Raw genomic sequence first — 24,700 nt, 5'->3', positions numbered from 1 at the left:
GCGTGCTGCCCGCGGCGCGCGCGGCCGCGCTCGCGCCCGACGCCGCCGGCGACGGCCTCTCGGGCGCCGCGCTGGGGCGCGCGTTCGCGGCGCTCCGCCTCGAGGGCGGCGCGCCGGAGCCGGGCAGCCCCCTGGCGGCGCTGGAGGCCGCGGACGGCCGCGTGCGCGCCGGCGACCTCCACGGCGCCATTGCCGCGCTGGCCGCGCTGCCGCCCCGCGCCGCGGCGCTCAAGGCCGTCACGGACGACTGGCACAAGGACGCGACGGCGACGGCCGTCCAGGCCCAGACCGACGCGCTCCTCGACGCCCGCGCGCTCCTCACCGCCGCCGCCCGCACCAACTAGGGACTTAAACGATCGGCGAGTCACGGTGGCTGAGGGGGACTTACAAGTATGTCGGCTAGTGGTTGCCGTCCCAGAAGCCGAGGACGTGCGCGAACACCTCGTCGGGGAGCGGCGTGCCCACGAGCCGCTTCGACCGCGTCCGCGCGGCGCCCTTGGGGATGGGGGCCGCGCCGAAAAGGCGTATGAAGTGCGGCGGGGCCCGCGCGCGGCCGGCGAGCGCGAGGTAGCGCAGGGCCCAGAGCTTCACGGAAGGCTCGCGAGAGTAGCGCTTCCACGAGCCCGCGGCGCGCACGGCGGTGAGAAGGGCGATCGTGGATTCCAATGCTTGAGACGTCTCTGGCTGGACAACAACATGTATTAGACGCTGCGCGATTTCGAGGACATCGTGACCAGACGCGTTGCGCACATCGAGAGAAGCTCCGTGCCTCAGCAGAACGAGGATAAGTTCCGAATCCTGACCCGTAGAGCGAGAGCCGAAGAGCTCGAGCCATAGAGCGAGTGCCGTAGAGCGAGAATGCGCGCTCTGAGCGTCGACGCGAGCGCCGTTCGCGAGGAGGAGCTCGGCCGTTTGTACGTCGCGGGCAAGATGCAAAGGATAAACAGGCTCTCCTCCGATGTTAGGGTCGGCGCCGCGCTCTAGTAGAAATCGAATCGTTTCGTATTGATGAGGTCGATTAGGATTTGCCATCGCATCCATCAAGAGAGTGTGTTGTCGTGCCCTACCCCAGGACACGTGAGAGTTGATGTCACCGCCTGCCGATAAATATGATCTTAGCACAGGTATGTCCCCGTTAATCAAGGCCGCGCAGATTTCAGGCGGCGCCTCCATGCCAAGTTTTTCACAGCTTTAAATTTATTTGGCCCAAAAGAGCGACGCTTTGCATTACGCCTGGCATTGCGCTGCACGAGGAGGCCTACGAGGCGTCGCGCGTCTCGCGTGAGAGGCCCGATGGTGAGCCTGGAAGAAGCCTCCGTGAGAGGCCAAACCTAAAACAGGCGATGGCTTGTCCGCACGCGTCGACGGCGGCGGGCCCGCGCTCGACGCGATCCTCGCGACCGTCGCCCAGGGTATTTCTCGCGGGGTCGCAGGGGCGGGAGAGACCTCCGGGGGGTGGTGAGAGTGGGAGATTCCCACGCAAGCCACCGCCGCGAGGGGTCGCGATCGAAGCTTTATACAGGGGCGGAAGCGCGCGGCGGCTCGTCCGCGGCGGTCGTCGAGACCGCCGCGGGGCGCGCGCGGGGGTCGGGGGCATGGGGAAGCGTGGGATGCTGCGGCGGCCTACTCGGCGAGGGACCGGGCGGGCGTCGTCTTCGGGGCCGCCGGCTCGCCGAGGCCGGGGAAGAGCGCGTCCGTCGACGCCGCGGCCGCGGCGCCGAAGGAGAGCTCGGCGAAGAAGGCCTTGTGGCTCGCGAGCTGCTTCTCCTTCTTCGACGCCTTGAGCGTTTTGAACCAGGCCTCGGCCTTCCATGCGGCGACGTCCTCGGGCGACATCACGACGCTCTTGGCCGAGAACGCCTCCGCGGCGGTCACGGGCGGGTCCGACCGCGGCGCGCGCGGCGCCGACCGCGACTGCTTGTGGGTCTCCATCCAGGCCTCGGCCTTGGCCGCCACGACCTCCTCGTGGTGGGTGTTGGACCAGGGCGAGAAGGCTTTCGACGTATCCAGGTCCGCGGGCGATTCCGCCGACGCGCGCGCCGTCGAGCGGTGCGCGGCGGCGTTGGGGGCGAAGGCCGAAGTGCTCGAGGCACAGAGGATGAGTGCGGGGACGGTGTAGCGCATAGTTTCGGGGCGGTAACGAGTGTTGATGGCGCTGGGACCTTGATTCTGAAGCCGAAGCGTGCCGAAGCCGGCTTCGGATCGGCTTCACAGTGCCCTCACTGCGACCGCGGGCACCGCTCGTCGAGGCCTTCGTCGTTGACGGACACAGCGGACGGGTCGGACCAGGCGTGCAACACGTCGTTCGCGGAGTGGGGCGCGCCGCGAACGCGCCGCGGAGCCCGGCGCGATCGGCGGGCAGGACCCGAAGAAACAGGGTTCGTCGAACGGTGACTTCCGCCGCGCTTTGCCGACGGAGAGCAGAGTTGCGAGCCGCGTATCCTACGTCATCGAATTTAAGGCCCTGGAGCTCCCGGCGCCGCCGTGGGCAGGGGCCGCGTCGCCGCGGGCCCGGCGCCGCGCCAGCTCGGCGGCGGCCGCGTGCCGCCGTCGAGCAGGAAGGGCAGGATCCGCTCCTTCCAGAGCACGCGGGCGACGCGGCGCTCGCGGCGGAACATGAGGAGGTAGCAGGCGACCTCGTTCGTGAGCCGCGACACGTAGGTGCGCAGCTCCGGCCGGAAGAGCCGCGGCTCCGGGGCCCAGCCCCGCGGCACGTCGGCGTCGTAGGTCAGGAGGTAGGGCAGGACGCGGTTCAGGTAGAGCCGCTTCGCGTAGCTCGGCTCGCGCCGCCACATGAGCGTGCGGACCATGACGTCGTTCGTGAGCCGCGCGACGTACGCGCGGACGACGGGGTCGTGCTTGCCGTGCTGCGCGGGCGACCAGCTTGTCGACGCGCACTCGACCTTGTGGCCCGCGCGCCACGCGTCCGCCTGGCACCGCCGCGAGCAGTAGTTCACGCAGACCCGCCGCGCGCGCCAGCAGGGGCGGCAGTAGGTGAGCTTCGTGCGCTCGACGTCCTGGACGCCCACGAGCTTGCACCAGCTGCAGGTCTCGCCGTCGCTGCGGGTCTGGGCGCTGAAGGAGACCCGCATGGGTGGGCGGTGCGGGCGCCGCGGCGCGACGCTGCGGGCGGCGACGGCCGAAGCCGATGCTCGCCTCTCGAGCAAAGGTGCCGGGCGCCGCGGCGCGACGCTGCGGGCGGCGACTGCGCCGAGCCGACCTCGGGCAAAGGAGCAGCGACGTTGAGGCTTCCCTTGTCGTGGTTGAACTTTCGGGCATCCACGGCCACGACTCGGCTTATGGACTTCCCGGAGACGCACGAGACGCTGGCGTCGACGACGGTCTTCTTCCACGAGGACCTGCGCCCCTGCGGCGGCGCCAAGAGCGCCCACAGGATGTCGTCCGTGGGGCTGCCCGCGGGCCTCGGGCACCGGGGCGTGGCGCCGGGCGCCTGGGCCGCCTTCGCCAAGGAGCTCGGCGACCTGCCGGGTCTGGGCCCCACGGGCGCCGAGTCCTGCTGCCCCTGCTGCGTGGCCTGCGTCGGCCGCTTTGGCGGCGCGCGGCGCGACTGGGCCGTGCACGCGGACGCGCTCTGCCGGCGCCGGCGGGCCCTCTTCGAGCCGCATGGCATCCAGGCGCGCGCCATCGAGCGCTGCGCGGCGCCCAACGGCTGGGCGGGGCCGGCGATCCTCTTTTCCTGGGCGCCGGGGAACGACGCTGCCGCTCTCTCGTCCAGCTACGACCCCGCATCTGGGACGATGGCCGTCGCCGTACCGCCGGGCACGCCCCTGTGTGGAAATCAAATCTTCAAGCGAACTTCAATGTGACGCGAGTTCTTCGGCTGTGCCTCGAGAACTCAACAAGAGCAATCGATCCGTCCAAAAATCAGCCAAATCGACTTCGATTTGACCGAGCTAGAGAGTTCTGAAGTTTGGTGGGGACCCCCCAAACCAGTGGTTGATTTCCACACAGGCACGCCCGGCGGCGCGACGCTCCAGGTCGCGGCGCCCGACGGCCGCGTCGTCGACGTCCACGTGCCGGACCCGCCGCCGAAGGAGCTCACGGTGGACCTGCCGCCGCCGACGCCGCCCCAGGTCGCCGCGGCGCCCGCGGCGCCGCCCGCGGCGCCGGCCATGGCCCGCGGCGCCGTCGCCGACGCGACCTAACCGTTCTTTGTGTGTGGCACCGCCGAACCTTACCCCCGCGGGCTCGCGGGCGTCGTCGGGACGCGGCTGAGCGTCTTCACGGGCTCGACGAGCTTCGGGTCGACGGCGAGCGCGATCTCGAGCTTCGTCCGGGGCCGGGGCGGCCTCCGCGCGCGCGGCGAGTCGAGGCGGCGGCTCGGCGGGCTCGCCGTCGGCTCGCCCGGCGCCGTGTCGAGCCGGTACTGGGACACGGAGTAGGCCGAGCTGCCGCGGTACTCGGAGTCGAACGAGTGCGCCGTGCCCGGCTTCGAGCCGCCCTCGCGGAAGAGGCGCGTCCGCGACGTCGGCGACACGCGCCCGAGCTCCAGCTGCTCGCTCCAGTTGACGCGCCGCGTCTCGAAGGTCGCGAAGGTCGCGTCGACGGACGTGTCCAGGAGCTCGTTGAGCTTCACCAGGGGCGTCGGCGAGTGCGCGACGACGACCTCCGGCGGCGCCTTGTGCAGCCGGCGCTCGTAGACCCGGAGCTTGCGCTCCTCGGCGTCGCGCCGCGCCTTCAAGCCCCCCAGCGCCTCGATGGCGGCCTTGGCCGACGTCGCGGACGTCGCGAGCGTCTCGTTGAGGCGCGCCGTCGCGCGGATCGCGCGCGGCAGGCTCAGCTCGCCCTCCACGGGCGCCGACGCGACGCTCCGGTCCTCGCGGTAGGTCTGCAAAAAGTCGGCCAAACGTCCGAGGAGCTCGTCCGGCGGCGCGCGCGCGACGCGCCGCAGCGCCGCGCGGTCGCCGCGCGACGGCGGCGGGAGCCCGGACGCGGGCGCCTGGGCAGCACAAGGGTGATTCAACATCGCTTCAACGTGAGTGTTCCGCGCGCGCGCGTTCCAAAGAAAGACGTTCACGTTCGAGGCCGTTCCGAGAGATGATCACTCGTCCAAAAATCAGCCGAAACGAGTGGAAAATGGCCGAGATATGAGCCTTTGAAGTTGGGAATTTCGCTCTCTTGTGCTGCCCTGGCGGGCGCGAAGAGCCCCCCCTCGACGTCCGCGACGAGGCCCGCGGCGAGGTCGTCGTCGTCGCAGCAGGCGAAGGTCACGACGACGCCCCGGGGCGCCGACGGGTCGTGGGAGAAGAGCTCGCGGACCGCGGTGTCGCCGACCGTGCCCTCCAGCGCGCCCCGCGCCTCGGCGAGCGCGTCGTCCGCGGTCCGCAGGATGGCGTCCTCGAGCTCGAGCGACGGCTGCGGCGACGACACGGACGTCCCCTCGAGGCCGCGGAAGAGGCCGAGGGAGTCGCCCTCCGTCGACGGTTTGCTGAGCTCGCCTAAACGCTGCGCGGTCTCGAATTCCTTCGGGAGCACGGCGCGCGCGAACGGCGTGAGCCCGCGGAAGAGGTAGGACTGCTTCGTCGACGCGTGCTCCGCCGCGGCGAGCGTCGCCAGGAACTCGTAGCCGTGGCGCACGTCGACGCCGCCGACGCCGACGACGCCGCAGGGGTACGTGAGCCGGGGCTCGTCGCCCCGTTCGACGATCGCCGGGCAGCGCCGGTCCGCCAGGACCCGCAGCCCCCAGGAGGCCAAGACATCGAAGCGGCAGTCGACGCGCCGGCCGAGCCGGCGGAGCACGCCGTCGAGGAGCTCGCAGGCCTCCGCCGTCGCGGCGCCCGCGGGCGCCGCGGAGCTCGCGAGCGTCGTCGCGTCGTCGAAGAGCGCCCAGTCGGCCACGTCGCCGCCGCTCGCCACATCCATCTGCCAGCCCAGGGGCCGCGCCCAGCCCCCGGCGGCGAGCGCCTCGCGCATCGCCGCGAAGACGAGCACGCGGGACATCGCCGCGGCGAGCTCCGGCGGCGCCCGCGGGTCCAGCGGCTTCGGCACGTTCCGCACGCTCAAGAGACCCTTGAGATCCTCGGGGCACGTGTCGCTGTCGCGCACGGGCGGCCGCGCCTTCGGCCGCCGCCGCAGCTTGCGGATCCAGCGCCGGCGGAACCGGCGGAAGACGACGCCGCGGAACCGCGCCTGCGTGGCCTGTGTGGAAATCAAATATTCAACCCGACTTCAATGTGCGCGTATGCGACGGTTTCGACGCGAGCTCTTCTACCGTGCTTCGAGAACGCAACGAGAGCAATCGATTCGTCCAAAAATCAGTCGAATCGACATCGATTTGACGGAGCTAGAGAGTTCTGAAGTTTGGTCAGGACCACCCAAACCAGTGGTTGAATTCGGCACAGTGCGTGACCCGCACGAGCTCCAGCAGGCGCCCGAGCTCGCGGACGCGCCGCGCGGCCTCGCCGTGGAGCTTCCCCCGCAGGTCCGCCCGCTCCGACGGCGGCGCCGTCGGCACGAAGCCCATCTCGACGTTGACGACGGACGCGCGGAGGTCGGAAGCGATCGTCGCCGCGTCCGAGCCGCGGCCCGCGCGCGGCGGCGCGGCGTCGCCCGCCTCGAAGGAGTTCCGGACAAAGGACCGCGACGCCGCGCTGTGCGTGTCCTCCTCCTCGAGGGCGCCCGCCGCCGTCGACGCCAGCGACGCGTCGCGGCTCAGGCCCCACTTCGACTCGGGCCGTTCGACGTCGCTCTCCGACAGCGCGCCGCCGAGGGTCGGCCGCTCGCGCTCGAGGGCCGGCGCGACCAGCGCGCGCAGCGCCTCCCGGTCCTTGCGCTCCTGCGTCTTGAGGCTCAGGCCCTCGACGACGCGCGCGTGCAGATCTTCCAGCAGCGACGCGTATTCCGCGGCCTCGCACGTCTCGGCCCAGACGTCCACGGTCTCGAAGAGGGAGTCGTAGAAGGCCTCCCGCCCCACGGTGACCGCATCCCCGAAATCGTTGCGGAGCTCGTCGTCGACCGTGCGCCGGACCTCCGCGAGGTCGAAGTCCAACGGATCGAAGAGCGCCTTGCACATGGCCACCTCGAAGTCGAACAGGGTCTCCCGCGGCACGAGCTCCTCGTAGCCCCCCGCGGACGTCGCGCGCGCGACGCCCTCGGCGACCAAGGGGTCCGGCGCCGGCGCCGGCGCCGACGAGTCGTCTTCGCGCAACACCTCGCGGACCGTCGCCGCGGCGACGGCGTCGGCCGCCTTCTCCTCGCGGCGCTTCTCCGCCTCGTGCTTGCCCTTGTTGAGGAATACGGTGAACTTGCCCGCGTGCTTCTCCACCTTCTCGAAGGTCTCGGAGAGCGCGTCGAAGAACGCGCCCATGAGCCGGAGCACGTCCGCGTCGTGGCGCAGCCGCTGGCGCCTCGTCAGCGCCTCGGGCGTGTAGGCCGCGAGGTCGCCGTCCTGGCGGTAGTCGCCCGCGCCCACGCCCAAGGCTTCCACGGCCTCGAGGTTCCGCACCTGGGTCCGCCGCTCCGCGTCGCGGATCGACGACTCCGCGCGGAGCCGGTCCGCTTCGCGCGCGGAGGACCGCGCCGCGGAGCGCCGCGCGAGCGCCGAGAACGACAGCTTCTTCTTCGACCCGCGGAAGGAGCTCCCGCGCCGCGTCGATTTCCGCAGCTCCTCGGAGTCGTCGTCCTCCTCTTCCTCCTCGTCCTCCTCGGCGAACTCGGACACGCCCGACGGCCGCCGCGAGCCCGAGCTGCTCCCGAACTTCCCGATGCCGAGCTTGATCAAGTTCGCCATGTTCGCCGTCGTCGCGAAGCGCTCCGCCGCGGGCTTCTCGCGCGCGAGGTCCGGTACGGGCTCTTTCTTCAGGCTCTTCATGTCCGAGCCCGAGAAGCGAACCGGGACCCCCGGCGACCACGCGCGGACCTCCTCGGCGCGGTCCGGCACGCCCGGCAGCGACGACTGGTCGTCGACGGCGACGACGGACGCGCGCCGCGCGGGCCGCAGCTGCGCCTCCTTGGGCGACGCCCGTTTTTTCAGCGAGCTCCGGAGCGCGCCGGGCGCCCCGCCGCCGGCGCTCCGGATGTTCAGGCCGCCGCCGGGCTCCTCGAGCGACGCCTGCGTCTCGTCGCGGAAGCGCACGCTCGGCGACGACGGCGTCTCGCCGCGCCCGAAGCTCACGCCGCTCGTCGGCGACTTGGGCGGCCGGCGCGACTTGGGCGAGTTGGAGCCCTTCATGGCGCGGGCTGCCGCCTTTGTGCGAGGCTGCCCGGTTTTGGCGGTCGGCGGCGCCGCCGCGACGACTCCGGAGATCTCAAGGAGCTGGACGACGACCCAGCGGTCAGGCCTGCCACTACCGACGACGCTCTCCCAGCGCGGCGCCGACAGTTTTGGTCGCGGTGCTCGGCCGGCGCGACGGAGAGGATGCTGCCGTTTGCGACAAGGGGAGCTTCACCAATCACCTGCCGGCGAAGATGACCAGGCCCGATCGAGAGCTCGCCGGCCGCACCGCCGCCGCCGCCACCTCGCGCCGCGCGCGCACCGTGCTTGCGCCGCCGCCACCCGCATCGCCGCCGCCGCGACGCCGGCGACGCGCACCCGCAAGGCCCGCGCGCTCGCGCCGCCGCGCCGCGGCCGGCGCCGCCGCTAAACAGATGGCGGCGCAGCCGCTGGAGGACACGCTGACGATCACGCCCCTCGGGAGCGGCCAGGAGGTCGGGCGGTCCTGCCACCTCATCCAGTTCCGCGGGCGCACGGTGCTGCTGGACTGCGGCATCCACCCGGGCCGCAGCGGCCTCGACGCGCTCCCCTTCCTCGACACCGTCGACCTGAGCGAGGTCGACCTCATGCTCGTGAGCCACTTCCACATCGACCACGCCGCGGGCGTGCCCTACATCACGGAGAAGACGAACTTCCAGGGCCGCGTCTTCATGACGCACCCGACGAAGGCCGTCATGCGCATGCTGCTGTCGGACTACATCCGCCTCCTGCCGCAGGACGACCGCGGCGAGGGCGGCCTCTACGACGAGGAGGACCTGGCGCGGTGCTGCGACCGCGTCGAGCTCGTCGACTTCCACCAGGTCGTGGAGCACGAGGGCATCCGCTTCTGGTCCTACAACGCGGGCCACGTCCTGGGCGCGGCGATGTTCATGATCGAGATCGGCGGCGTCCGGCTGCTCTACACGGGCGACTACTCCCTCGAGGAGGACCGGCATCTGGTGCCCGCGGAGGTGCCGACGCTCGAGCCCCACGTGCTCATCATGGAGAGCACCTACGGCACGCAGAAGCACGAGAGCCGCGACGTCCGGGAGGCGCTGTTCACGTCGACCATCGAGCGCATCGTGCAGCGCGGCGGCCGCTGCCTCATCCCCGTCTTCGCTCTCGGGCGGGCCCAGGAGCTGCTGCTGATTTTAGACGAGTACTGGAAGGAGCGCGAGGACCTGCAGCGCGTGCCCGTCTTCTACGCCTCCAAAATGGCCTCGCGCGCGCTCCGCGTCTACCAGACCTACATCAACATGATGAACATGCACGTGCGCGACCAGATGGACATCTCCAACCCCTTCAAGTTCGACCACGTGCAGAACCTCGCGTCCATCGACGACCTCGACGACTCGGGGCCCGTCGTCGTCCTCGCGGCGCCGGGCATGCTCCAGTCGGGCGTGAGCCGCCAGCTCTTCGACCGCTGGGCGTCGTCGGAGCGCAACGGGGTCGTGATTGCGGGGTATTCGGTCGAAGGCACTCTAGCAAAACAGATCCTCAGCGAGCCCGACGAGGTGAAGACGCAGGACGGGCGGACGCAGCCGCGGCGGTGCACCGTCGTGTCGATCTCGTTCAGCGCGCACGTCGACTACTTCCAGAACTTCCAGTTCGTCGAGTCGACGATGCCGAACAATATTGTGTTGGTCCACGGCGAGAAGAACGAGATGAGCCGGCTCAAGGGGAAGCTCGTCCAGGAGACGGGCAAGTGGCCGTCGGAGTCGCGGCCGACGGTGTCGTCGCCGGAGAACGGCCAGGCCGTGAACATGCGCTTCGCCCGCGACCGGCGCGTGGCCTGCGTCGGCGCGCGGGAGGAGGACCCCTTCAAGCACAAGCGGCGCGCCGACGACGCGGACGCGGCCCCGGAGAAGCGGCGCGTCGTCAAGTCCGGGATCTTGGTGTCCAAGGACCTGCGGTGCACGCTCTACGCCGACGACGAGCTCCGGGAGTCGTCGCCCCTGAGCGTGACGTCCCTGCGCCAGACGCTGCGGCTCCAGCTCGCGAGCGACGTCGGCGTCTTCCGGGCGTTGCTGGCGCAGACCTTCGCGGACGTCGAGGAAGCGGCGGCCGCGACCGGCGCGGAGGCGTCGCTCGACGTCGGCGGCTGCGTGCGCGTGGACGTCGTCCAGGCCGACGCGGCGCGGGAGCTCGTGCTGGCCTGGGACGCGAGCCCGCTGGGCGACGTCGTGGCCGACGCGGTCGTCTGCGTCGCGCTCCACTGCCAGTCGTCGCCCGCCGCGCTCCTCACGACGGGGCCCTGCTGCGTGCCCGACGCGTCCGCGGCCGACGACCCCCACGGCGCCAAAGACGCCGCGGCCTTCCTGAGGGCGGCGCTCGTGGACCACTTCGGCGACGAGCGCGTCGCGGACGCGCCGGCGGACGACGAGCCGGCGGAGGGCGAGGGCCGCGACCGGTCCGCGTCGAACCTCTCGGCGAGGTCCGACGCGAAGATGGCCGCCGTCGCGGCCTTTGCCGTGACCCTCGACGACCTCGCCGCGACGTGCACGTTCCGCGCGGACGGGCCGAACTTCCGCGTCGACGTCGCGTCCGACGACGACCCGCTCCGCCGGCGCCTCCGGACGCTCCTCGAGCGCGCGCTCGACGCGACGCAGCCCATCTCCACGAAGCCGCGGAAGGGGGTTGTTGGGGAGGGGGGCGCGTAATGTGCTCACGGGTCTGCTGCCCGCGCGGTTGCGCCGCCACGTCACTACGCGAAGCCGGCGGACGACCGCGCGCGCGCCGTGCAGCCGGCGGCGCGCCTCCGGTAGCCCAAAGGGATCGAGTGTGACGAGCGAATTCGTGAGATAAGAGCAGTAGGCGATTAGACACAGAGGAGCGGGGACACAGGCGGGGCGCGCGACCGTGGGGGCCGCGGACCGGCGATGCGAGAAAACGACGGCGGGGTCGGGGCCTAGATGGTCTCGAACCAGGTGAAGAGCCACGCCTGCGTGGAGACCTCCTGGGCGACCATGCCCGCGATGCCGAGCATGGCGAGGCGGCCCACGGCGAGCTCCTGGGCGCGGAGGTCGGCCTTGGCGCCGAAGTTGAGCGGGTCGAAACCCAAGTCGCCGGCTTTGTGGTCCTCCTTGAGCGCCCAGAGCGCCTCCGTCGGGTCCTTGAAGGTCTGGAGCGCCGTGTTGGCCTCGAGGAGGAAGATGGCGGAGACGACGATGGGCCAGAAGGTCTGGAGGGGCGTCATCTGGAAGGAAATGTAGGACGGCGCGTCGATGTCGCCGCCGAAGAGCGGGTGGAACTGCTCCTGCAGCGGGAAGCCGACGGCCGCGAGCATGGCGACGCGCGCGTGCTTGATCTCCGCCTCCTGCACGTAGGGCACGAGGTCCGGGAACTTCTCCTGGCTGAACGGCTTGCCAAACGAGTACGCTAGTCCCTTCGACTGCGCCCAGCCGAAGCCGCCGGGCATCGACTCGAAGGGGTTCGCGACGGTCGTCGCCTTCTTGGAGCCGAATGAGATTGCCGCGGCGGGCGCGAGGAGGAGGAGCGCGAGCTTGGAGTTCATCGTGTTGGTGCCTACGGGTTTCGTGAGTCAGCGCGGCGCGCGCGGCGGCAGCGGGAGACTCTCGACGGGGGGAGGCTCGGGGACGGGCACGCCGACCGGCTCGAGCGCGCCGAGACCGGCTCGGGTTCGCCGGCGGCCTCGGGCGCCGAGACGAGCTCGGGCGCGCCGATGGCCATGCCGACGGCCACGCCGACGAGCTCGACGACGGGCACGCCGGGCGCGCCGAGGAACTCGGGCACGTCGACGGCCGCGCCGACGGGCTCGGGCGCGCCGATCGGCTCGGGCACGCCGACGGGCTTGGCCGCGCCGACGAACTCGGGCTCGACGACGGTGATGCCGACGGCCACGCCGACGAGCTCGACGACGGGCACGCCGGGCGCGCCGAGGAACTCGGGCACGTCGACGGCCGCGCCGACGGGCTCGGGCGACGGCGCGGCGCGTGAACGCGCGCGGCGGTGCGCGGGTGGCGGTGCAATGCACGGGGGAGGTGGTGGGTGGGCGCGGCGGGCGGGTGAGCGGTGCGACGGTGTGGTGGTGCGTGGCGCGCGCGTTGCAATGGCGTGGTGGGTGGCGTGGCGCGCGGCGCGGCGCGCGCGGCGTCTCGCGGCGCGAGGACGCGCGCGGTTGCATTGCGGTGTTGGTAGGGTGGATGGGGGAGAGTGGGGAGAGGTGTCGCTTGCACGAAGCGGGTGGACTCACGTGTGCGATTGCGATGTGCTGGCGGAGAGTGTGTTTCGTAGTTCTAGCTTCGTGGCGAGGCCACCCGTGGTGGGTGAAGCGCACCTCCGTGGCACCGTTGAAGTGATTCAGAGGATGTTGAACTGATTCAGAGCACCACCAGCCGAACCTGCAGCCGACGCTGCCCCAAGCCCTCTCACGATGGCCGCCATCCTCGACACCACTCCTCCAATAGCATCCGCCACGACGCTGAAAGAGGCGCTCATGCGCGCCGGCCCGGCTATGACGTCGGCGAAAGCGGGCCTCATGCCCGCGGACACGACGGTCCAGGTGCTGGCCCTCGAAACCCTCGAGAACGGGACGGAGCGCGCCCGCGTCTCCGGCGCCGGCAAGGAGGGCTGGCTGTCCCTGAAATTCCTCTCCGCGCTCGCTCGCACGCCCGGCCCGCTCACATTGACACGAGAAACGACGGCGCGCGGCGTGTCCTACCTCCGGGGCTTCCTCGGGACCGCGCTCGACAAAAACGCGCCGCTCGCCGTCGTCGTCCACGGCACGGGCTACAACGCCGGCGTCTGGATCCCGGCATTAGAAGAGTGGCACGACCTCGCGACGGAGCGCGGCGCCGGCTTCGAGGTCGCGGCGCTCGAGTGGACGGGCCACGGCCGGAGCCGCCGCTGCCCGGGAGAGGGCGCGAGCGAGACGCGCTACGACCTCGCGACGGTGGGCCGCGACGACGTGCTCGACGTGCTCGACGCGCTGCGGGGCCCCGACGCGGGCCGGCGCGCCTTCGCCGTGGCGCACTCCATCGGCGCGCAGCTCTGTTTCCACGCGGAGCAGCATCGGCCGGGCGCGTTCGCCGGGTTGTGCTGCTTCGAGCCCATGGTCTACCCCGCGCCGCCGCCCGCGCCCCGGGACGCGAAAGGCCCGTCGCCCTTCATCAAGACGACGCTCAAGCGGCGGAGCGCCTGGCCCTCGGACGCGGACGCGCGCGCGTACTTCAAAGGCACGGCGTTCGGCAAGGAGTGGGAGCCAAAGGTCCTCGAGAGCTACCTGGACCACGGGCTCATCGAGCACGACGACGGCACCGTGTCCCTCGCCATGGACCCGGAGACGGAGGCCTCCGTCTACCTCAACAGCGGCGCTTTCGGCGGGCCCGCCGCGTGGAAGCGCGTCGACGAAATAGAATGCGAGGTCCACGTCGCCGCGGGCGGCGCGTCGACGATGTCGACGACCTTCGGGCCGCCGTCGAACGCGCGCCACGTCGCGACGATGAAGAAGATCGCCGAGGCCGTCGCCCGGGGGCTCGAGCCGCCGCTGCCGGACGTCTCCGGCAAGTACGACGGCCGCCTCCTCGTGCTCGACGACGCGAACCACAACATCATCCAGGAGGACGCGGAGTGGACCGCGACCTTCGTCGACGCGAGCCTCGCGCGCATGTCCGAGAACCTCGACTCGTAACAAGGACTTCGTGCGAGGGGTCGTAGAATCAGCGCGCTGCCGACCGAGCTGTCGAGAGAGAGCACTGGCATCCCGACTCGAGATAAAACCGCTTAGCACCCCGCCTCGTCGCACATGGCGTCGTAGTCCGCGGGGCAGTAGAGGTCGTCGGCGCCGTACGCGTGGGGCGCGCAGTAGTTGATGTTGCCGTACTCGCCGAGGAGCGTGCCCTCGCCGCCGCGGCTGTAGTGGCCGTGGAACTCGACGCCGAGGCCCGACGCGCCCCGGGACCAGTTCGAGCCCTCGGAGCCGTCGCCGCCGTCGTGGAAGCCGACGCCCGCGGCCTCGAGCGCGGCCGCGTTCGCCTCGAGCGACGTCCAGGTGTCGGCGCCGTCGGACGCGAGCATCATGAGGCCGACGTGCCAGTCCATGTACCGCGAGAAGCCCTGGTTCGCGCCCGCGAGGTGGTCGATGGCGTCGGCCATGTAGTGCTCGTAGAATTTCACGCGGTCGAGGGGCATGGCCGGGTTCCAGACGGATCGGATGCCGACGGCGTAGTCGAAGGGTACGTAGAAGTCGTTCTCGTAGGGCCCGAGCGGCAGAGTGAACTCGCCGTAGCCGCACGCATCCCCGACCGTCGCCGCGACGTCGACGGATGCGCCCGAGTAGGTCGCGATGAAGTCGCCGAGCTTGGCGACGTCGGCGCGCTCCGCCACGGGCTGAGTCACGTGGACGACCAACAGATCGGGCAGCCCCGCGGAGTTGACGAGCTCGCCGCCCATGGCCATCCAGTACTTGGCCAGGCTCTCCACGGTCCTCGTCGGCACGGACGCGGCGCCGCACTCGTCGGCCGCGTAGGCGCCGAAGGAGCCCGCGTCGGCCGTGACGTTCGAGACGACCTCGACGACGTGGCCCGTGTGCGGCACGACGACGCGCACCGAGTAGAGGTCCCCCGCCCTGCGCCGCAGCGACGCGACGCCCGCGGCGGCCCAGGTCTCGAGGAAGGGCGCGAGCGTCGGCGCGTAGAACGTCACGCCCATGGGCGTCCACGCGTTCCACCGTTGCGCCGCGCCGCCGGGGAAGTGGGACGCCGTCCACTCGTCGGCCCAGTCTTTGACGGAGATGTTCCACATGGGCGTAATATAGGACTGGTAGTAGTGCATGTCCCAGTCCGCGAGGCCCGTGACGATCATCCGCTCCGCGCAGGGCGTGCCGCCGGCGGTGTCGCCGGGCGAGTCGTCGGAGCACGTGTAGGTCGTGTTGAATAAGAAGCTCAGGCCCAGGTTGTCCATGGCCCACGTCGCGTCCTTCAACGCGTTCGCCGACGCGTGCGTTCGTTTGTAGATGCGCACGGTCGTGCCCTCGACGATGCGCGCGTAGTCGTGCGCCGCGAGGCTCAGGGTGGCGCGTTGCGTGTGGCGGCGCAGGGCCGTGCCCGCGAGGGCGGCGAGGCAGAAGGCCGCCGCGGCGACGGCGGCGCGGCGAGCCCCCATCACGGCAGCCTCAGATCGGTGAAGTCCATCGCGTGGTCCAAAAAAAGCGTTTTCGACTTCAGCATTGCCCTTCAACAACTAGTCGAGAGCTGCTCGCCTCCAAGCCGAGCTATATTGCCTGCTCGCCTTCGACCATGCGCCGCACCACGAAGCTCATGCGACGCCAGAGCGACGACACGGAAACGCCGCAGCAGGACGCACCCACGCCAGAACCCACGGCGCCGCAAGACGCGCCGCCGACGGCCGAGGAGCGCGTGGCCCTGGGCCGGTGCCTGCGGCTGCGCGACGCGGCCCTGGCGCAGAACACGCGGGTCCAGTTCCTCGTCGAGGCCGTCCGGAAGCTCGGCTGCGACCCGGGCCCGCTGGAATCCTTCGTCCAGTGCGTGTCCGCGAGCCGCCAGTCGATGGCCATGGTCGGCGGCTTCGCCGCGCACGCGCCGGGCCAGCGCGACTACGCGCCGAAGATCCTCATGGTCGCCGAGCACGTGCCGAACCAGGCCATCTTCGACCGCACGCTCTCCCACGAGCTCGTCCACGCCTACGACCAGTGCCGCGCGAACGTCGACTGGAACGACCGCCGGCACCACGCGTGCAGCGAGATCCGCGCGGGCTCGCTCAGCGGCGAGTGCGACCTGAGCCAGGAGATCAACCGCGGCCGCTTCGGCATCACGAAGCACCACCAGGCCTGCGTCAAGCGCCGCTCCGCGCTCTCGCTCGCGCTCTCCGGCCAGGCCGACCCGGACGCCGCGGTCGCCGCGGTCTTCGACGCGTGCTACGCCGACACGGCGCCCTTCGACCGGCACCCGAACTAAACCGTGGCGGGTGTTTTCGTGTGCTGTGCGTCGTGGGGTGCGGATGCTTCGTCGCCGTGCCGACAAGCTGCAAGTCCAGTCCAAGGCCTAGTCCACCGACCCGCGGCCCCCGCACAGGTCTAAAAAATAGTACACCAGGGAGCAGCCCAGCCGCTCGTGAAGCATGACGCGCCGCCGTCGTCGCTGCCCCCCCGGCCCGACCATGGCGGGCCCGCTGCTCGTCTGGGAGTCCGGCGCGACGTTGTCCGTGCACGGCTTGACGGTGGCGCATTCCGGCCGTCCCATCCAGTGTCGGCTGGCGGCGGCGACTTCAGGTCGTGCGCGAGCACGCTGGTTCGGCACCCCCTGGCATCTCTGGGTTCGGACCCGCGAGGCCGCCGACTTCCGCGTTCGAGGGAGGCGCACGACCGTGCCGCGCTCCATGGAAGCGCGCTGGCTCGAGACTCACCGCGGCGCCCGAATCGCTCGCCGCCGCGCGGCGGGCTTTCAGGGCAACCGCGTGCACGTCCGAGACCCACGGCGCCAGCCTCTGCGGCGTGGGCTACGCCGAGCCCAAGCAGACCTTCCCCGGCGACATCATCTGCCGTACCTACGCCTTCGCCGAAGACCTGGCGCGCGCTGTCCAGTCCCGCGCGCCTCGCGCGCGCGTCGACGTAAAACACCGGCGCAGGTGACATCTACGGGCGCACTCGTCGGTGGGGGAGAGCCGAGGGAGGCGCCGCCCCCCCCCGGGCCGACGGCAGGCCTTTCAGACCACGCCCTGGCCCCGCTTGACCTCCCCCTCCGCTCAGTCGAATCAACTGTGCTTAAACAGTTCATGAGTCAACTGATAGACCATTGATCGATTGGACTCTCTGAGTAGTCATGAACAGTGATTATGGTGGGCGCCAAAACACCCCCTGGCGACCCTCCCGCTGGACCCCAGCGCATCAGGGGTCCGTCCAACATGTCCTCTGGAGGACCAAAGCTGAAAAGCAGCCATCCATGCCGAAACTCGGCTGTGGACGGGCTGCCAAGCACGACGCGCGCCGCGGCTCAAACCTGGTCAACGACCCGAGAAACGCGCATTGGGGACACCCGCGACCGCTTCGAGGCCCTCTCAGACACCCCTCGAGTGCCTCAGCCGCGTAGATCGTCGTCTGGGCCCGGCGCTGACCGCCACGACCACTCGGAGCGCTCGACGCGCACCGCCGGGGCTGCCACGCGCGCGCGCGCGATGATGGACATAAAAACACGGGGGCGCCGGTGCGATCCCATCGCAACAAGGTCCCTGTGCGATCGCACCAGCGCCCCCGTGTTTTTTCTGCACTAGGACCGACATATCGCCCCTCGACGCGTCGAAATGGCCCGGATCCAGAGGCCCCGTTCGCCCCGAAATCGTGCTCGTTTCTCGAGATCGAGAGCGGCGCGTCGAAGATCGCCCACCGGCGCGGCGCGAGCTCGAAGGGCGCCGGGGCGCCCGGCGGACCGAGCCGCCGAACGCGGCCGTCAAAGTCGGGCGCTGCCCATCGGATCGGCTTCCCAGTGCACTGGAGCCCCTGGGGAACTTTAGACCTGTGCCGGTGAATCTAGGTCTGCGCGGCCGACGTCGTGAACCGCACGCCGCGCGCCGCCGGCGCCGGCGCCGAGCGCTGAACGATGGTAATAGCCCCAAGCGAGGCCGCCGACGTGGCGGCCATGGCCGCCGACGCGCTCTCCGACGCCCTGCTGAACCTGGGCCGCCCGTCCGTGAAGCCCTACTGGCCCGGCATCGCGATCACGCTCGCGGCGATCTCGCTCCTCAACCTCAGCGGCGACATCGCCGCCGTCGCCGCCCCGCGCCCCCGGGCGCGCCCCGCGGGCCGCCCCCGCGCCGCGCCGCGCCGCCGCCGGCCCCGGGCCGCCCGGAGGCACGCGCCGCGGCCGAAAGCGCCGGACCTCTACGCGAGCATCGCGTTCGCGTCCGCCGTCGCGTTCGTCGGCGAGCTCGCGCGCTGCCTCCTGGCCCTGGCCTGGTACGGCGCCCGGCGCCTGCTCCGGGGCCGCGACGAGAGCGAGCGGCGGAGCGTGGCGGTCTACTGCGGCTTCGGCCTCATCCCGGGAGAAAGGCGGGAGTGGTCCGGCGCGTCGCTCGCCGGAGGCATCGGCGGCAGCGAGCAGTGCGCGATCCGTCTATCGAGAGCGTTAGCGGCCAGGGGCGAGGCCGTCGTCGTCTACTGCGCCTGCGGCGCGCCGCGCGTCGTCGACGGCGTCCGCTACGAGCCGACGGCGAGCTTCGACCCCTGGGCCGCGTACGCGTCGCTCGTCGTCTGGCGGCTGCCCCAGTTCCTCCTCGCCCAGCGATTGGCGGGGTCGGGCGGGTTGGCCCTACGAACCCAATCCGTGGCCTACTGGATCCACGACGGCGCCTACCTCGAGCTGCTGAGAAGAGGCGGCGCGCCGTTCCTCGCGATCGTGCGCTTCGCGGTCCGCGGCGCGGACGCCGTCGTCTTCCCGTCCGAGGCCATGCGCGCGGCCCAGTACGCGGCCCTCTTCCCGACCGGCGGCGGCGACGACGTCGGGCGCATGGCCACCGTCGTGCCCCACGGCGTGCCGCGCTACTTCGACGGCGGTGAAAACAAACGCGAGGACGGCTGGCTGCTCTGGCCCGTGTCCGTCGAGCGGGGCCTCGACGCGCTCCTCGCCGCGCTGCCGCGGCTCCGCGCGGCCGTGGAGGGCCGCGGCGGCGACTTCAAGCTCGTCGTGTGCCACCACGAGGACGGCTACCACGCGCGCGGCGGCTCGCGGCGCGAGCTCCCGGCGGACGTCGTCTTCGCGGGCATGCTGCCGCCGCGCGAGCTCGCGGCGCTGTACCGCACCTGCGCACTCTTCGTCTTCCCGTCGAGCGTGCCCGAGGCGTTCTCGCTGTCGAGCTGGGAGTGCGCGCTGCACGGCGTCGTGCCCGTCGCCTACTCGCTCGGCGCGCTCGAGGCGCTCGGCGCCGTGGGCTGCCCGCTGGCGCGGCCCGGCGACCTCGACGGCCTCGTCGACGCCGCGGCGGCGCTCCTCGCGGACCCGGCGGCCTGCGCGCGGACGCGCGCGGACGTCGTCGGCCGCGCGCGGCGCGCCGCGCTCGACTGGGACGCCGCGGCCGACGTCTGGCGGGAGGACGTGCTCCGGCCCCGCCGGGGATGTAAAGTGTGATGTTGTGGGTGTCCGTGCGCGTGCGGGGGGAGGCCCGAGTCGACGTCGGGGCGCGTCGTCCGCCTCGAGCTCTCACCGGTAGCTCGCGCCAGGTTAGATCGCGGCGTCTCCTACTTGCGGCCGCGGCCGCGGCCGCGGCCGCCGCGGCCGCCGCGGCCGCCGCGCGCGAGGGGCGACGCGCCCTGGGAGGTCTTGCGCGCGAGGACCTTGGCGCGGTCGGCGAAGACCTTGGAGACGGCCTCCTTGTCGCTCGAGTTGACGAAGAGGTCGACGACCTTGGACGCGCGCTTCGGGTCGGAGCAGCGCTGGCCGAGGAGCTCGGCGATGGCGAGCTTCGTCTTCACGGAGTCGACGCGGCCGAGGAGGGCGACGATCTTGTCGATCTTGAAGAGGTGGCCGTCCTTGTGCGCGAGGACCGCGTCGACGACGGACTCGACGGACGTCGCCGCCGCGAGCACGAGGGCGAACTCGTCGTCGCCGATCTCGCCGCAGTTGGCCACGTACTCGACGCCGCTGAGCTTCGCGACGCTCTCCGCCGTCGTCGGCCCCGCGGGCCCCTCCTCCGCCTCTTCGTCGCCGGACCCCGCGGCGTCGTCGTCGTCGGGCGGGTCGCGGAGGCAGCCCCAGGGCCCCCAGCGGGGCAGCCACAGGTTGCCCAGCGCGTGGGGCGCGGCGAGGAAGTCGGCGTGGGGCGCGTCGGGCGCGTCGCTCCCCTTGAACTCGTCGATCAACGCCAGCAGTTCGCCCTCCCGCGCGACCTCGGGCTCGCGCGCGGGCGCGGCGCCGTCGGGCGCCACGCCCCGGAGCAGGCGCCAGTAGGGCGCCAGCGTCCGCGCCGTCGAGTGGCGGATGTCGAAGACGAGATCCGCCTCCTCGGCGTCGCCCGTGTGGCCCCGGAACGCCGCGTCGCAGTCGTCGAGCGACGCAAGGACCTTCGCGCCGTTCCACGTCGCGTATTTCGCGTGCGGCGGCACGACGACTCGCGCCTCCAGGTTCGGGAAGGCGTCGACGAGCGCCGCCTGGATGCTCGCCACGATGGCCGCGGCCCCGCCCGCGGCGTCGACGCCGGACCCCGACACGTAGACCTCGGCCGCCAGCGGCCGCGCCGCGTCGACGGGCCCCCGGCCGACGGCCGCGGCGACGGCGCTCCCCAGCTCCGCCGGCGCCGCCAGCGCCGCGCCCACGGGCGTGCCCTCGTAGACCGCGAGGCACGACGCCGCCGACGGCGACAGGTCCACGGCCAGCGTCGTCAGCGACCCGCGCTCGTACAGGAGCGCGTGCCGCGCGTCGACGAGCACGACGCCCCGGAAGCCGACGACCTCGAGCAGGAAGCGCGCGAACTCGACGGCGCCGGCCTCGTAGTCGTCCTCGCCCTCGACGGCGCGCAGCAAGAGACCGCCCGTGGACCCGGCGCGGAGCGGCGTCGGCCCGTCGTCTAACGAAGCCTTCTCGGCCTTGAGCAGCCCCCCGAGGTCGAGGGCGTCGCCGGCGGCCCGGCGGCACCGCGCCCCGACCTGCTTGAGCTCGAAGGCGTCGATGGCGACGAGCACGTGGGGCGCGACGACGCCGCCGAGCGTCTCGAGGTAGTCGCCGAACAAGTCGACGGCGCGCGTCACGTCCAGCGCGACGCCCCAGCCGTGGACGAGGGTCTCCGGCGCCCGCGCCGTCGACGGCGCCACCTGCCAGGCCCCGCGCCGCGCGTGGAGCACGAGGATCTCGTCGCCCTCCTCCTCGTCCATCGACTTGGACAGGGCGACGCGCATCTGCTCGAGCATCGTGCCCCTCCGCGGCGCCTCCTCGCCGGGCTTGAGACCGCCGAAGCTCGACCGCCGGCGCGGCGCGCGCACGGCCGTCCCGCCCGGCGTCCGCAGGCCCGAGGGGTCCGCGGGCGGCGGCGGCGCGGGCCCGGCCGGCGGCGGCGGCGCGGCGGGCGGCGGCGCGGCCGGCGGCGGCGGCGCGGCCGGCGGCGGCGGCGCGTCCGGCGGCGGCGGCGCGGCGGCGGGGACGTCGGGCGTCTTCTCCGCCAGGGACGGGTGGGCCGCCTCGTACTCCTCGTTGATGCCGTCGAGGTCCGTGACGTCGTCGTCGACGATGCCGTCGCGGTGGCCCTCGACGGCGAGCGCGATGGCCTGGATCCAGTGCTCGGCGGCCTCGGACGTCGGCGCGTAGACGAGGCGCGTCGGCTCGGCCTCGGAGTCGTCGACGATGTTCAGGAAGACGCCGCCGCCGTCGTCGAAGTCGAGCTCGCCGAGCGCGCGGACGTCCTGCGGCCTCGGCCGCTCGCAGCGGCAGGCGTCGTTGAGCGCGTAGCGGCCCACGGCGGCGTGGCCCCACTTGGGCTCGCCGGAGTAGTACTCGAGCACGGCGACGGGCTCGTCGGCCCCGGCCCCGGGCCCGGCGACGAGGAGCTGGAACCAGCGCTTCTTCCACGTCTTCCGACCGAAGAAGGACGCGCCCTTGCCGCGCTTGTAGAGGTAGCCCGTCAGGAGCGGCGGCCAGGGCGGCACGTCGGCCATCGCTCCGGATTCGCGCCCGCCGGCGGCGGGGAGCGGAGCCGCGACGCCGGCCTCGACGGCGGCGGAGCTCGAGGCGGGGCAGCCCCTCACAGTTTCGAGGCTGCCTCGGACGCGTCGCCGGGGGTCGATCACATTAGGGCGGCCTACTGCCCCCGCGGCGCGGGCTTCCAGCCCTGGGCGTCGAGGTTCTTCTTCGTGCGCTGCATGCACTCGGCCATGGCCGTGTGGATGTCCGGGAGGGCGTTCACGAGCTTGGAGCAGTCGAGCTCGTTGTCGGAGCGCTTCGCCTCGAGGATCTTGTTCTGCTCCTCGACGGTGAAGTTGGACCAGGTGAAGTCCGGGTCGACGTACTTCTTGTACTGCTCGAGGCACTGGTTGTGGCTGATGGCGCCCGGGTTGCAGAAGTTGTAGATGCCCGCGAGCTCGCGGCGGCTGAGCTCGAGCGAGCACGGGAGGAGGTCGTGGAGCACGGTCATGCTGTTGGGGATGTCGACGACCTTCTCGTACTTGCTGATTTTCGTGATGAAGTTGCGCGGCGAGAGGTCGTCGGAGATGGGCATGCGCACGCGGAGCACCGTGAGGTGGTCGAGGTACGCGCGGAGCATCTCCTCGACGAAGCCCTTGGTCATCGAGTAGTAGGAGCCGTCGAAGTTCGCGCGGTCCTCCTCCGTGAAGGCCGTCTCCACGCCGCCGCCGAGCGGGTGCGCCGCGTCGTACTCGAAGATGCAGCCCGTCGCGTAGAGCGTGCAGTGGAGCTTCTTCTGCCAGCAGATGTCCGCGAGGTTCAGGCAGCCGATGACGTTCGTGCGGATCACCGTCTGCTTGTTGAACTCGCACCAGTCGACGTTCGGCCGGCCCGTGACGCCGGCGGCGTTGAGCACGCGCGTCGGCCGGACCCGCTCGACCTCCGCGAGCACGGCCTCGCGGTTCTCGAGCCGCGCGTCGCCGAGCACGACCTCGTCGCCGTTCGCGCGCGCGAGCTCGATGAGCATGCCGCCGATCCAGCCGTTCTTGCCGTAGAGGAGGAACCTGTGCTTGCCCGCCGCGGGCGCCGCCGGCGGCGACAGCGCGGCGGCGACGCTCTCCGTGACGCTGGTGTACAGGCTCGACATTTGCGCAGCCATTGTCGGACGCTGCCACAAGTTTTTGCGAGACGTTTCGAAGACGTGGGATCCACCCGGCCAAGGGGATCTTCAAGTACTTGAAGATCCCCTTGGCCCGGCCGAGCGACAGTGTTTACGCCAAGGTGCTGTACAAGGCTGCCCCGAACACAAACGGGATGATGGCCGACGCCATGTCCCCGCGGCGCGTCGTCGCGGACGTCGACGCCCTCGACGCGGCGGACGACGAGACGGGCCCGGCCGCGACGATCGCGGCGCTCAAGTCGCTCCAGCGGCAGATCGGGCGCCTCGACCGGGATCGCTACGGCGCCCTGAGCCGCGCGGCGCTCCTGCGCCAGGAGATCGGCGAGCTCGAGCAGTCCCTGGAGCAGCTCGCGGGCGCGGCGCGGGCCGAGCGGGCCCACGTCGACGTGCGCGGCGCGACGGCGGCGGGCCTCGAGGCCTGCGAGCGCGAGGAGAAGGCCGCGGCGGCGCTGGAAAACGACGTCGCGGCGCTCCGCGACGACCTGCTGCGGGCCCAGGCCGCCCGGGCCCAGGCCCAGGCGCGGCGCGACGCCGCCGTCGCCGCCGCCGCGGCCCGGCGCGCGCGCGCCGACGAGCGCCTCGCGGCGCTCGAGGGCGAGGACGCCGCGGCCGACGCGGAGCTCGTGAAGCGGCACGCGGCGGACGCGCGGCTCGCGCGCTACGAGAGCCGCCTCGTCAAGGAGCGCGCGCTGCGGGACTCGCTCCACGAGGCCCTCGAGGAGATGATCGCCGTCAACAAGCGCCTCGCCGCGAAGCCTCGCTACGCGCGGCGGACCGCGGCGTCCGCGAAGAAGGCGGCGAAGCGGCCGCCCCTCGTCGCCTTCCTCCGGGGCTGCTCCCAGCCGCCGCCGCGCACGCCCCGGCCCCGCGGCGTGACGCCGCCGCCGCCGCCGTCCCGGGCCTCGCGCCGCCGCTCCCGGTCCCGGTCCCGGCCCCGCCGCGCCGCCGCCGCCGCCTACGACTACTAGGTTTTTTTTTGTGGACGCCAGGAGCACTTTTTATGGATATGCGTCGCTGAGCTCCCAGGGTCGATCGTGGCGACGCCGCGGGAGACGCGGAAAAATTCGTGTTCAAGAAAACGCCCAAGTTGACGCGAATAAAAAACACGCCGAGGCGTTGATGGGGCAGCCCTAGACACGACCATGGCCGCCGCCATCACCCGAGGGGGCTCGCGCGCGCAGCTCTTCCAGACGCTCGAGGAGAAGAAGCCCGAGCGCCCCGCCTGGCTCGAGGACACGGACAGCGACTCCGACGGCGAGGCGCCGCCCGAGGCGGCGCTGGACCCGCGGTCCGTGCCCGAGTACCCCCTCGTGGAGAAGGCGCTCCTGCGCCAGTACGAGATCTGCTCCCAGTGCGGCGGCACGGGCCGCTGCGTCGTCTACAAGGCCTTCGAGCGCGAGCGGCGGCGCTTCGTGGCGTTGAAGGTCGTCGTCGACGCGTTCGGCGACCGCCAGAGTGCGCAGCGCGCGTACCGCGAGGTCGCCTACCTCCAGGTGCTCTGCGGCCACCCGAACATCGGACGGTTGCGGGGCGTCTACTGCAGCGACGTCGGGCGCCACGTCGTGCTGACGCTCGACTACATGCACAGCGACCTCCGGCACGCGATCGTCAGCGGGCGCCTGCTGCCGATCCACCGGACCTACGTGCTGCGCCAGCTCTTTCTGGCGTTGGCCTTCATGCACAGCGCGCGCATCGTCCACCGCGACATCCGGCCGTCGAATATTGTGGGGA

General features: G+C 71.8%; 6 protein-coding genes across 6 annotated transcripts; 4 read left to right on the top strand and 2 right to left on the bottom strand.

Moving 5' to 3' along the window:
- Positions 1–1,501: 1,501 nt before the first annotated feature.
- Positions 1,502–8,257, bottom strand: AURANDRAFT_71471 (hypothetical protein; the record flags this gene model as incomplete). The annotated part of the gene is made up of 6 exons (XM_009037861.1): positions 1,502–1,959; positions 2,589–3,060; positions 3,741–3,788; positions 4,200–4,960; positions 5,089–6,159; positions 6,371–8,257. 6 exons carry the CDS (start codon positions 8,189–8,191, stop codon positions 1,624–1,626), a joined length of 4,509 nt encoding a protein of 1,502 aa, XP_009036109.1.
- Positions 8,258–8,913: 656 nt separating this feature from the next.
- AURANDRAFT_71470 (hypothetical protein) lies at positions 8,914–13,862 on the top strand (the record flags this gene model as incomplete). The annotated part of the gene is made up of 3 exons (XM_009038075.1): positions 8,914–10,848; positions 11,539–11,642; positions 12,596–13,862. The coding sequence occupies 3 exons, from the start codon at positions 8,914–8,916 to the stop codon at positions 13,860–13,862; spliced, it is 3,306 nt and encodes a 1,101-aa protein (XP_009036323.1).
- A 1,606-nt stretch (positions 13,863–15,468) lies between these two features.
- On the top strand, positions 15,469–16,146 carry AURANDRAFT_63540 (hypothetical protein; the record flags this gene model as incomplete). The annotated part of the gene is made up of 1 exon (XM_009038076.1): positions 15,469–16,146. One exon carries the CDS (start codon positions 15,469–15,471, stop codon positions 16,144–16,146), a length of 678 nt encoding a protein of 225 aa, XP_009036324.1.
- Positions 16,147–21,967: 5,821 nt separating this feature from the next.
- AURANDRAFT_25417 (hypothetical protein) lies at positions 21,968–22,936 on the bottom strand (the record flags this gene model as incomplete). The annotated part of the gene is made up of 1 exon (XM_009037860.1): positions 21,968–22,936. The coding sequence occupies one exon, from the start codon at positions 22,934–22,936 to the stop codon at positions 21,968–21,970; it is 969 nt and encodes a 322-aa protein (XP_009036108.1).
- Positions 22,937–23,118: 182 nt separating this feature from the next.
- AURANDRAFT_63538 (hypothetical protein) lies at positions 23,119–23,937 on the top strand (the record flags this gene model as incomplete). Its single annotated transcript, XM_009038077.1, has 1 exon — positions 23,119–23,937. One exon carries the CDS (start codon positions 23,119–23,121, stop codon positions 23,935–23,937), a length of 819 nt encoding a protein of 272 aa, XP_009036325.1.
- A 174-nt stretch (positions 23,938–24,111) lies between these two features.
- Positions 24,112–24,696, top strand: AURANDRAFT_24953 (hypothetical protein; the record flags this gene model as incomplete). Its single annotated transcript, XM_009038078.1, has 1 exon — positions 24,112–24,696. A coding segment is annotated over one exon (585 nt), but the record flags the coding sequence as incomplete, so codon positions are not given.
- Between the last annotated feature and the right edge of the window lie 4 nt (positions 24,697–24,700).

This window comes from Aureococcus anophagefferens (genome assembly GCF_000186865.1).
Source record: "Aureococcus anophagefferens unplaced genomic scaffold AURANscaffold_7, whole genome shotgun sequence".
NCBI lineage: Eukaryota > Pelagophyceae > Pelagomonadales > Pelagomonadaceae > Aureococcus > Aureococcus anophagefferens.
The sequence above is the reverse complement of the archived record's forward strand: the minus strand, read 5'-3'. Positions and strand labels throughout refer to the sequence as shown.